We start from the raw sequence: 11,644 nt of genomic DNA, 5'->3' as shown, positions 1-11,644 counted from the left end.
AAGGCAGCCGACGGGCCGTACCGTTTGTACACGTGTTCACAACACTGCAGAGAGTACTTGTTCGGAGGTTGGCCAACGACAAATTCTCGGGAAAATTGGACGAGTTCGCTATAATGCTGCAAAGAGTAGATGGAGAACCCACTTTTTCAAACTTCTTCTATGTGCTATTCATCCGTTCTAATGTTCCTAGCGCCGAGCGGGCCGTGTAGCGCCCGCAGAACAATTGGACATGCATTAATGGGGTAGTGGTAACCTGGGTCGTTGCCATATCGAGTATACAAGCTCGACCCGCCGGGGGTTCGATTCCCCCTTAATGCAATCAGGTTGTTGCAATACAGATCCCCTTGATTTTCTGTTTTGTTGCACTTGGAGGTAGGTACAAGTTTGAAGTCTTTTTCCGCATTTTGTTTATTAAAGTAAGTTAACTGTAAAAGGATGTCAATGTGATCGTAATCATCGTGTCGGTATTAATTCATGTTGCATATTAAAATCTTCAAGTGTGACTACTGGATTGCACACAAACGTCCGAAAGGAAGTCCATTGAGTGTAAGAGAGTCCTAGGCCTAATCATTTGATTGGATTCGAGAACTATGTATAAAATTTCCTGTTTTCATTCTTTCCGAAAAGACTGGTCCTGATTTCAGGTAGCATCTGGGAGGACAGTCATAAATAGTTTGATAATATACAGTGCAGCCTGAATATTTACCTTATCTTCCAGAAGACGCAGGCGTTCCTCCATCGTATTGTCTAGCGTGATTCGACCTGTCCCGCTCACTAGCTTCACTCCGCCTTGGCTCCTATTTGAAAGAACAATAAAAGATTGGTATAATCGTGCAGAACCGTATGAACCGACTTACGAATCATCTGCAATTGAACCTTCCACCTCATACGCGATGTTTCTCCCGCTGATCTCCTTGTAAGCTTTTGCCGCGTTCTCAGCGGCCTGTTTGACGGTGTCCACATCCGATTCCCGAGAATAGATCGTCACATTAGGTTCCAGGATGTACAGGAACGATTCGGTCAGCACGCCTTCCAGGAATTGCACGTATCCTTGCGTCTTGTAAAGTGGAGTTTCTGGCTCGCGAACAGCGGCAAAGATTTGTTGCAGAATTTCCTCGCGTTTGTGTAGGAGCTTTAGTCGCGATTTGTTGGTTATCGTTGATTGGGCGCTGGATCCCAAGGGGTTCTATATCAACAACGATACTAAGGGAAACATATAATAAGAAGCGCACATCTTCTGAGCCACCTCTGCGCCTTTTCGCTTCTTTTCGTACTGTGCGTCGATGGCTTGTTGTTCTTGCCTTACCAATTTAGCCTGCGCAAAGGAAATGTCAGGCACGTACTGAGAGATAGAATCGGGTTTGGACACACTTTCTCGATAGCGAATTCCTCATCTGCTTTGACCTTAATCTCGCGAGCCTTCTCCAATGCCTCCTGCTTGATGAACGCCACCTACACCAATGAAAACCAAAACGTCATTGGCATATGACTTGCGAGGCAAAGATTGGTGCACTCCAACGTCATGCAATGCAGACTGACCATCTTGTTCATCTCGCTGAGTACTTCATCGTCGTTGAGAGCGCGAGACATGATGGGCTATTTTCTCTGCTGTACAAGAAGAGAAGATGCACGGGCTCGAGAGACAGTGTAGGAGGAAGTGGAAGGCTCAATCCAGTTGCTCGTGCCGAATTCGGTGCAGGAATTGTCACCATTGTTTGGTTCTGAGGTTGGTGCAAAGCAAAACTTTAGGGGTGTCTGTTTATATCAAGTTATCAACCTCCGATTAACATCATCTCCCTCCTTTAAACCTTCATGTTTGTCGAACTTTTTATATGTCTTACACACATTACCAACTAAATATACATTTCTGTGAGAGTTTGTCACTGGGAACCTGACCTCTCTCTTCATCTAAGAGTCATCGTTATCCTTATTTTCCCAATCTTTCAAACAAAAATAACATCTTATGCAAGAGACATCGAGGGCAAATCGATAAAATCAGGTTCCAAATACTTTAAACTTATATAGGTGCTGAAAACCACTATAGATATACTAGTAGTAGCAAACCGTCCAAAGGTCAATCTCTTCCGGAAAGCTATATGAATAATAAGGCCGCATGAGCGAGTACGCAGGCATAGTAATCCATTAATGAGATTCGCAGAAGGCAATGCGTCCGGGACGACACCCATAATTTGGAGATAAGCAGTGCATATGGTGGCGGGTTTGGAAGAAGATTTCAGACCCTTGCGGACATGGAATTAAATGTTCGCCATTAGTAGGTCTCTACAATTTCTTCAGGTGCTGTTATTTCTCTTTCAAGTTAGTTTCAAGTCTTTAGTTCGCGACAGTTGGATGAGAATGAGTTAGAGGTGTAGATGTTGAAGAGAGTCGTGGCCAAAAAGACCGCCAGACGTGATGAACGTCGGAAATTGCCGAAAACACAAATTTCTTGCATCCTCGCGGCGAGGTCGATTACCTGCTTGGATAACAAAATGGCGCAGCAACGACTTGCTCTTTGGAATGCTGAGGAAGATCTTGAAGAAGATGTTGACATGACAATAGCTCTGGATGGATATGGTCAAAATGTCCAATATGAGGATTGTAAGCACTTTTGACGACTACCGCATCTCTCAAAATATTGATGTTTTCATCGGTCTTGCAGCTCATATACACCAACCTCAGATCGATGAGTCAACCCTTCTCGCCATGCAACAGCACATGGCCCAACAGGCTGCTTTCCAACAGATCCCTGACGTTGTCAAAAGTGTTCGTCATGTATCAAGCTACCTTGCATTTTCTGTCTCATCTTACCCCTCTGCAGTTCATTGTTCATTTCCACCAAGCTGTTCTGGACAATAATCTTGCTGAAATTACCGTTGCATACGAAAGTGGATGGAACAAGTACACTGAAAAGTTCTACTCGAAGACGGAGTGGCCAGAAGCTGAGTTAATTGCTCCTCTGGTTAATGATGGTACGTTACTTTTTTGCATTCTATGTTGATCAAGAGCTAATTCTCCAGTAGATCCTATCTTCCTCATTCTCTACCGCGAGCTCTACTACCGCCACGTCTACTCCCGTCTCCAACCTAATATCGACGATCGCTTCCATTCGTATGAGAATAGCTGTGAATTGTTCAACTATCTCCTCAGTGCGCACATTCTTTTCGACTAGGTGATTCATGAATCACACTAATCATATGGACAGATTCCGATGGCCCCGTTGAGCTCGAACTTCCCGAACAATGGCTTTGGGACATCATCGATGAATTTATCTACCAATACCAAGTTTTCTGCACGTGGCGGTCAAAAGTTACCACCAAGACACCAGACGAGTTGCTTATGTTGGCAGAGGGTGGTCCCGTGAGTGATACCGGATAATTCTTCTTACACGCAAGAATTTAACAAATCCGAAGGTTTGGAGTTCATACAGTGTTCTCAACGTCTTGTACTCGTTGATGCAAAAGTCTCGGGTCAACGAATACATCATCGCTCAGAGAGAAGGCAAATCGGCGGAGGAGATTGCGTGGGTGGACTTTGTTGGTTCTTTTTATCTGGCTTCTAAAACCTTTTGACAGAGAAATTGTCGGTGAATATGGTCAACGCCCCCTCTATCGTATGCTTGGATACTTCAGCATCATTGGCTTGCTGAGAGTGCACGTCCATCTCGGTGATTTTACTCTTGGTTTGAAGGTTATGGAAAATGTGGAACTCAATCAAAAGGTCAAATCTCCTCCTTATATTGTCAGATACGTTTTTTGATTTTTTTGTAGACTCCCTTCACGAGAGTAACCGCCTGCCACGTTGCTACATACTATTATGTTGGTTTCTGCTACATCATGCTCCGCCGTTACCCAGACGCTATCCGCACATTTGTGACGATACTCAACTTCATTATGAGAATGCGTCAGTACCACACCCGCAGTTATCAATATGATCAAGTCAGTATATTTCTGAGAATTTATTCTTCATCACTGACAGTTTTGACTTAGATCAACAAAACCGCGGACAGAATGTATGCTTTGTTTGCCATGTGCCATGCCCTGTCTCCCAGCAGACTCGACGACAATATCGCCAACATTGCAAAGGAGCGTTACGGAGAGCAATATGCTAAAATGGCGCGCGGAGGGTAAGTTCATTTTGTCAATTACTGTGTTTTCGTGGCTTATTCTTTTAATTATCATATAGCTCAGACGCTCTTGCCGCGTTCGAGGAACTCTTCATTTACGCCTGCCCAAAATTCATCACCGCCAACCCCCCTCCATACGAGGACCCTGTTGCCATCAACGCCCTCATCTCCAGCAGCGCTGATGCCGAGTCACCTACCCAATCCTCGCCCCAGGCAGACTCGACACACCGCCATCTGGACCTTTTCCTGGCCGACGTCGCTGCGCAGCTCCAGGTGCCAACCCTCAGGAGTTTCCTCAAGCTGTACACGAGCCTCGGTGCAAAGAAACTTGCCAATTTCTTGGACGCAGATGAAGAGGAGCTGGTACAGGAGATGATGGTGCTCAAGCAGGCGAGCAGAAGCATTAGCCGCGTTACTGGCAGCGAGGGAACTAGCCTCCTAGATGGGCAAATGATCACCACCAGTGATCTCAACTTCGTCATCGACGAGGTAGGTGTCTTCCTGTAAACCTCCAATACCAATGCTTACCTTCTTTTGCTCTACCTCAGAACATGGTCCACATTGCTGAATCCACAATTGGCAGGAGATACGCAGGCTGGTTCATCAAAAACACTGAGCGCACGCAGAAGATTCTTGACGACCTCAAAAACATGCCTCTCCCTGTGCCCCCGAAAACGAGCGGCGGTACAGCATCTGGCGTGAATTCTCAGCAACAGGCGGAAGCCGTGGCGGGCCAAAATCGACCAGCGAGGTCAGGCCAAAAGGTTGTGTGGGGTGGTGTAAAAACCGCGTGATCATCTGGGTGAGAGACCTAGGGATCTTGAGCGACGTGTAGATTTCCCCTTGCTGTGTTTTGTAGTGCTTGGTGTAACATATGTTATGCTTTTTGTTGATGAATATACCTTGAAAAACCTACATGGAGACCTTGAAGGTGCCAGGGTGTTCAATAGCAAATGGAATTCCCAGTCCTCCGGAAGGTTCGAGGCTTACAGCGACATAATCGAAAAAGTTGCGAGATTGATAGTCCAACAAAGATTAAGTCAATCATTGTAGAGAAACATGAACGTCGTGCTAGCAAAGCCTGATGTGAAGCAAAAACTGTACAACGTATACATCCATGACTGGATGTATACACTGAACAATCGTGCATTAAGGGGGAATCGAACCCCCGGCGGGTCGAGCTTTTTGCTCGAGATGGCAACGACCCAGGTTACCACTACCCCATTAATGCTCGATAAAAGGTACACAAGTAGCCAATATCAGAAGGTGCATATTTCAGATTACAGGTGAAGAACAAAAGACTAATTCTCTTTGATTCTCCTCACGGTACAAATCAACTTTTAAATTAAGTAGTTCAAGCTACCCTCAATATACGCGACAGTCTAAGGGCAACCAGTGCTTTGAATCACATTTCAACTTCCTCGGTCTCCAAGCTAGTCTCGCAAAGAAGGCAAATATGACCATTGTTAAAGGTGCACTGGGAAACATTGAACTTGAAGGTTAGTATGAGCTTGTCAGAATTGAGGAAAGAAATTGAGCGACCTACGTTTTGACCGCAAAGAAGATATATGCTCTGGACCTGTCTTACAACATCCTCCCACTACCACGCCGCCTATAACATTGTTGCCAGTGGGAAGTTCCATAACAAGATTACCAACTTCATTCGCCCAGTTTATGTGAGATCCTTGAGATTTGCCTACCCAGGATCGTGTTTCTTCGTCATATACATCGTTACCGTTGGGATAGATAATAAGCCATGGTTTGGAAATCAATTTATCCAAATGTGCTTTGAAGTAGCCGACTGTAGATGCAGCCAGAGCAGGTAGATATTCCGGTTTCGTGCAGTTTATGCCAAAGCCAGAGGGTGTAGGTAGCCGCCCGTTGCTCTCTCCCATTTCGGAAAAAGCGGCGTCGAGCATTCCATCGATCGAAATCTTGGGACCATCAGGGAGAAGTTCTGCTGGTGAGTTCCCGTCGGGGAAGACACAACTGATCCACCAGGGTTTCATTTCACCTCCTCTTTTTACAATCCAAGTATGCAGCAGTTGGATGGCGTGGCGAATTGCGATTACCTCGCGCTTGAGTGGGACGGTTTCGAAAGCAATGCAGTCTATGCTCTTCCACGTATTAACAGAGGATGCATATACCAAGAGACGTTCATAATGAAATTGCGTCAGCGCATCTATCGCATCAGCCTCTTGTTTCGATTCGTTCTCTTTGAATGAATTGTGATTTATATGATCATCACTGTATTCCAAAGGACCGTACGGTGGTGGGTAGAACCCGCGGAACTCCTGTGTTGGCTTTAGGATAGCGCCAAAAGGCCCTAGAGATAGTGCAATGATAGTTGGATTCTGAAGTGGGAAGCCTGCTTGTATGGATTCTGCTTCAAAAATTTCCCTTGCTTTTGTAGCGATGAGAACAGACTTAAGCATAAGCGACTTTGCCAGCTCTGAATCAAATCCTGCGGCCTGAAATGTCTCTACAGAGCACTGGTATCTAGCAAACATACTCAGAATAATTTTAACAGTGATATCCGCTCAGCGAAGCGCACGTTGACGTTGACAGAATTTTAGCCCCAGCACGCAGAAACAGTAGATGGGCCTTCATTATCTCTTCACTCGCAGAAGCAATAGGTTGCGCAGACCAGAGCGGTGATTGAGATATTTCGAGGCCCACGTAGTCCTCGAGTGTGGTTCCCTGGATGTTAGTGTGAGTAACGTTTTTCATCAAGGCATTAAATTAAAGTATGCCAGGAAAGAGGCTAAACTTTTGAAGCTTACAAGGCCGCCATCCAAAAGCACCACTGTGGAGTTTCCGACTAATTCAGCAAAGGATATCATATCAATGTGAAAACAGCATGAAAAACGGATAATTGGAGTGAGTCTGGAATTAGACGGCAAAATGGATGAGAGAACCAAACCGATGTGGCCTACCCTAAACACGAATTGGTGTGCAATCAGCATGCATGTGTATAAAAAATCGTATATGTCTGTAGCTCGAAATATTGACGTCCCGCTGAGTTCTCGTAAACATGACAAGACCCAGGATATTTTTCCGTAAAGCTAACCGTAATAATAAAAAGAGGGAGAGAAAAATAACTATACAGGGATAGCACGATCGCTCGTATTATCCCTGCACAATTGTGCATTAAGGGGGAATCGAACCCCCGGCGGGTCGAGCTTTTTTGCTCGAGATGGCAACGACCCAGGTTACCACTACCCCATTAATGCTTGAGGAATCGTTAGTCACAAAATCCAATCACGCGGTATATGCTGTTTTGTCGAGTTTTTACCTTCCACTTGTAACACGATGGGCACCTAACTGTCATGTGGCTATCTAACATGTTAGCTAGGTTGTTGCCATAATATTGTACTATGTTAATTGTCATGTAATTGTCATGTAATTGTCATGTTGACTGTCATGTTTTTTGGGTCACACTCTACCTTGTCACTCAAGACCCAGTAAGTCTCTGTGAACCGTGAATAGTCTTCAAGTCCCAAACTGGCAGTTACATAACCGGTCGACTTGGGGACAATAGTGCTACTCAATTCTCTTTTTTACGATGTTGTTTAATTTTTAAAACCATGTGGAACAGTTTAGCTGACGTTCTTGGTAGTAAAATTCATGTGGTATATACTGTTGGTGTGCTTTTCTGAGTTTGAATGAGCTTAAAAGCGGCCAACATGCCGACCGCAGCAACGGCGTAGTCAAGGAGCTTTGACGCGTCGAAACGCGTCTTTATTTCGCGGCGTGTCTCCTCTTTGCGCGCGTTTTCAGCTATGTTTTCCAATGCCTGGCAAGGTGCGCATTCTGTCAACGATCACACCCATCTATAGAAAGCCTCTCAACCTGTAATCGACGTGATTTCCAATCTTAGTTTGCGAGATGTGAGAACATGGTTGCGACTATTTGCTCGTCGACCGTTTTTGCATCGTTAATGAGGAAAATTGCCATTTTTTCCCAGGAAGTGAGATTCTTGTCCTTATTTTGCTGATATCTAGTAGGTGCATGCTGTCTCTCTAACGCGCGAGTACGCGCCATATTGGAAGAAATTGATATGAATAGGGGGATTCTAGCGAGCATGATTAATACCTTTGAGAACGGCCGTTCGGCATGGGTATTGATGGATTCAAATACCGCCATGATGTGCACCACATGAATTTTATTGTCAATAAATCTTGAAATTTAATTGCAACTTGATCAATCAAAAAAATTCAGACAAATTACTGTTTTCTTAAGCCAATGCCCCTAGTGTTTAATATTGGCCAGGTGGTGCAGTGTTAATATATACACTCTACATGTCCTTTCATTTTTCCCCCAAGTCAACCGGATATGTATCTACTGGACCCCATGGTCTTGAGTGACAAGACAGAGTGTGACTCAAAAAACATGACAGTTAATATAACCAACAGTTAACATGACAATTACATGACAATTAACATAGTACAATATTATGGCAACAACCTAGCTAACATGTTAGATAGCCACATGACAGTTAGGTGCCCATCGTGTAAGTTCCAAGCATCTAACCAACCACTTTTAACCACTCGCGTTGTATTCCGGATTCATTGACATTACCATCACATTTATCTGGCCTTGTATTCTGTCGCTCTCTGCTGCTCTTCTCTTTTCTAGTATGGCCAGCAGTAGCGCTGTGAAATTGGACGACCTTACAGCGTTGTCGGGGGCGTCGTCGTCGTCTGCGACACCAACTGCAAATGCGAATGCTCAAGCACCATCTAATTCCTCTATTGACGAGCACCTATTCTACCCCTCTCTTGATGATAAAGATCCGATATCAGAGAGGTCCAAAAGTCCTCCTGAAGAACAACCACGGCAGCTTCTGAAAGACAGGCTGTACGTCGGGAACCTGCATCCTACTGTTGATGAGTACGTTGTTATTCCATTTTCATCGTTGACACTTTCGATGTGATTGCTTACTGGTGGTTGCAGATATACATTACTACAAATTTTCTCAAAGTTCGGAAAGGTCACGAAGATGGATTTTTTGTTTCATAAGAGCGGAGCGTTGAAGGGAAAGCCTAGGGGTTATGCATTTATTGAATATGGGAATCCAGATGTGAGTTTATTTTCGATTCCGTCATGTTCCATTATGCCCTTTCTTCTTTATTCTTTGTTCATTCTTCCATGAAAACCCTTTCTTTTGCCACTGGCCAGCCTGCGAGATGCACATTTTGACTCGTCAACCGGAGAACATATTGCTTACTCTTATTTTCTTTGCTTGTTTAATCTATGTCACCCTGCCTTTGCCCTGCACTGCTGGCTGTGATCAATCATCTGTGGAACCCGATGAATGCCCCCGAAATGGCATAATTCACAGTCATACAATGTTTCCTCGTGTTCTTTGATGAAGGCGGGAGGAGACATCGGGGCATCTGGCGATTCAATTCTGCATTGTCCTCTTTCCACTGGATAGCTCTTAGCCCCCAACTTTTAGCCCAATTTGTTGGAAAAGAACACTGACATCTGGCTCCGTGTTTTCTTTTGAACAATAGGACGCACGGAAAGCGCTGACAATGGCGCACGAGAAGCCACTGCGCGGGCGAAAACTTGTGGTCACCTTTGCTCACCAGGCGCCGCTAGATCAATACGGCAGCGGTAGCGGCATTGCGCTACCGTCGTCGTTGAAAAATCGGAAAACCATGAATGACGCTGGAAGGCCGACAGCACTCAGCTTGATGAAGACAGGGATGAGTCACAGGGGTGAAGGGTATGTATCATTACTTCGTTTCGGAGAATATAATTTCGTGAAATTTCTGACCATATAAACTTTTCCAAGTAGGAAAACGACAGATAAAATCGCTATGATGGAAGCCAAGCTCCGCCAAATGGAGCGAACTAATCCAGTTCCAAAGTCAACAGCACCTCTCGTTACCCATGGCCAAGATGTTCAAATGGATGACGCAGCAGTGGTAGCGAACCGACCATCGCCTCCAGCCACATCGTCCCTGCCATACCATCCCTCATTACCGATGAAACCTCCTCCCCCACTCCCGAAGCACCTTGCGAGCACGCTCGACCTCTCTTCTTCCCAGAATTCAAAACATGGAGCATCCAAGACTGCCAATTCATTGCCGTCATTGACCATGTTACAATCCGCAGCTAAAGCGAAAGTGAATCCGCTACTGGAAGCCAAATTACTTGGACTGCAACCAACGCTTCAATCCGGGGCGAATGCCCATCCTCGAACGAGCAAGACCACAAAGCTGACAGGCGTGAAGATCAAGGCAAAGGAGAAGAGCCAGCCGTAATGACCACTCATGATCTTTATACATCTCAGGTAACATCTTTTGGGTATTGTGTATGTAGATATGACTCCTCGAAGGCCTCCAAGTGCTGGAAGTCATGACGTAGATAATGATTATGGCAATGAAGTGACTTTCTGGTAATCTCACATTATTTGACGAGGCAGTCTCTTTTAAACATGTCATCTCATAAAAATGCATTGGTTGAACATGATATAGAAGGGAAAAAGAAAAATCAGACAACAGTTCCAGCGTTGGAAGCAATACGGGGCCACAGATCCGCCTAAATATACGAGGCAAATAGTCAGGTCCAGGTGGTGGTCTAATCGAGGGGAATTTTTACGTACGCATTCCTTAGCCACGGGTCCAGTGATGGCGGAGCCCTTCATTTCGCCCTTGGGGTTGACGATGACGCCAGCGTTGTCCTGCAAAAAATGCGATAAGAATACCGGTCAGATTGTGAGATCTATGAAACGCACCTCGAAGTAGAGGAACACGCCATCTCTCCGGCGCCATGCTTTGCGTTGACGGATGACAACAGCGGGCATAGCTATATGAAGAAGGTCAGCTCCATATTCAAGATAACACAAACCATCGGCAGCATTCCCTCTCCAACCTCTTCCAATTCTTCTCCTTGACTCAAGGAAACAAGTCATAATTCCACTACCACTCAACTCCACAACCTATTTCCCAATACACAAAAATGGTAAAATGAACTCACTCTTTTTCCTCAGCTCAGGCTTTCCTTTCTTCACAGAGGCGACAACCATGTCACCAACACCAGCGTCGGGGAGTCTGTTAAGGTGGGCACCAAAGCCGAAGGGCTCGATGAGGAACAGGGACTTGGCACCGCTGTTATCAGCGCAATTGATGACAGCGCCGACGGGAAGACCAAGGGTCAGACGGAATTTTGTGCCAGAGGCGCCTCCACCTGTTTTATCGCCACACCAAAACCAACACCAGCATCAAGGTCAAATTCCAAGTCGACGTAGGATCGGAGATTGACGAGAGACGAGAAGGGAGTGAACAGTGTAAGATCATAGGTCCGAGGATTATGTACGAGTTTGGGGAGTCAGAAAGGGTAAATGGAGGAAACAAGAAAGACTCGTCAGCAAAGCGGATAACAGTAATCATAGGAAGTAGACTGCGTACCGCGTTGTGCTGCCATTTTTGAGGATAGTCTTGAGGATGTCGAGCGAAACTTGCCCGTAACCAAAGGTCACAGGGCCAAATCAAGGTTTGCGTGCCGAAA

The 11,644-nt window shown here is 45.4% G+C and overlaps 5 protein-coding genes and 3 non-coding genes across 8 annotated transcripts; 3 read left to right on the top strand and 5 right to left on the bottom strand.

Moving 5' to 3' along the window:
* Positions 1-231: 231 nt before the first annotated feature.
* JR316_0011517 lies at positions 232-318 on the top strand. The gene has a single exon. It is a non-coding gene; the product is annotated as a tRNA-Gly (tRNA).
* A 270-nt stretch (positions 319-588) lies between these two features.
* Positions 589-1,590, bottom strand: JR316_0011516 (V-type proton ATPase subunit E; the record flags this gene model as incomplete). Its single annotated transcript, XM_047897168.1, has 6 exons — positions 589-651; positions 707-797; positions 858-1,169; positions 1,233-1,315; positions 1,372-1,452; positions 1,540-1,590. The coding sequence occupies 6 exons, from the start codon at positions 1,588-1,590 to the stop codon at positions 589-591; spliced, it is 681 nt and encodes a 226-aa protein (XP_047743577.1).
* An 899-nt stretch (positions 1,591-2,489) lies between these two features.
* Positions 2,490-4,917, top strand: JR316_0011515 (Eukaryotic translation initiation factor 3 subunit L; the record flags this gene model as incomplete). Its single annotated transcript, XM_047897167.1, has 11 exons — positions 2,490-2,598; positions 2,660-2,763; positions 2,819-2,969; positions 3,021-3,146; positions 3,203-3,357; positions 3,411-3,520; positions 3,573-3,717; positions 3,768-3,935; positions 3,987-4,123; positions 4,183-4,612; positions 4,672-4,917. The coding sequence occupies 11 exons, from the start codon at positions 2,490-2,492 to the stop codon at positions 4,915-4,917; spliced, it is 1,881 nt and encodes a 626-aa protein (XP_047743576.1).
* Positions 4,918-5,268: 351 nt separating this feature from the next.
* On the bottom strand, positions 5,269-5,354 carry JR316_0011514. Its single transcript has one exon. It is a non-coding gene; the product is annotated as a tRNA-Gly (tRNA).
* A 235-nt stretch (positions 5,355-5,589) lies between these two features.
* On the bottom strand, positions 5,590-6,966 carry JR316_0011513 (Homocysteine S-methyltransferase 2; the record flags this gene model as incomplete). The annotated part of the gene is made up of 4 exons (XM_047897166.1): positions 5,590-5,615; positions 5,670-6,622; positions 6,678-6,823; positions 6,907-6,966. The coding sequence occupies 4 exons, from the start codon at positions 6,964-6,966 to the stop codon at positions 5,590-5,592; spliced, it is 1,185 nt and encodes a 394-aa protein (XP_047743575.1).
* A 303-nt stretch (positions 6,967-7,269) lies between these two features.
* Positions 7,270-7,356, bottom strand: JR316_0011512. The gene has a single exon. It is a non-coding gene; the product is annotated as a tRNA-Gly (tRNA).
* A 1,406-nt stretch (positions 7,357-8,762) lies between these two features.
* On the top strand, positions 8,763-10,398 carry JR316_0011511 (putative RNA-binding protein 18; the record flags this gene model as incomplete). Its single annotated transcript, XM_047897165.1, has 4 exons — positions 8,763-9,016; positions 9,080-9,206; positions 9,643-9,857; positions 9,930-10,398. The coding sequence occupies 4 exons, from the start codon at positions 8,763-8,765 to the stop codon at positions 10,396-10,398; spliced, it is 1,065 nt and encodes a 354-aa protein (XP_047743574.1).
* Positions 10,399-10,627: 229 nt separating this feature from the next.
* JR316_0011510 (60S ribosomal protein L23-A) lies at positions 10,628-11,560 on the bottom strand (the record flags this gene model as incomplete). The annotated part of the gene is made up of 5 exons (XM_047897164.1): positions 10,628-10,675; positions 10,740-10,817; positions 10,872-10,942; positions 11,114-11,323; positions 11,545-11,560. 5 exons carry the CDS (start codon positions 11,558-11,560, stop codon positions 10,628-10,630), a joined length of 423 nt encoding a protein of 140 aa, XP_047743573.1.
* Positions 11,561-11,644: the final 84 nt, after the last annotated feature.

The sequence above is a fragment of the Psilocybe cubensis genome, chromosome 11 (genome assembly GCF_017499595.1).
Source record: "Psilocybe cubensis strain MGC-MH-2018 chromosome 11, whole genome shotgun sequence".
NCBI lineage: Eukaryota > Fungi > Basidiomycota > Agaricomycetes > Agaricales > Agrocybaceae > Psilocybe > Psilocybe cubensis.
This window is presented reverse-complemented; position numbering and strand designations above follow the sequence as displayed.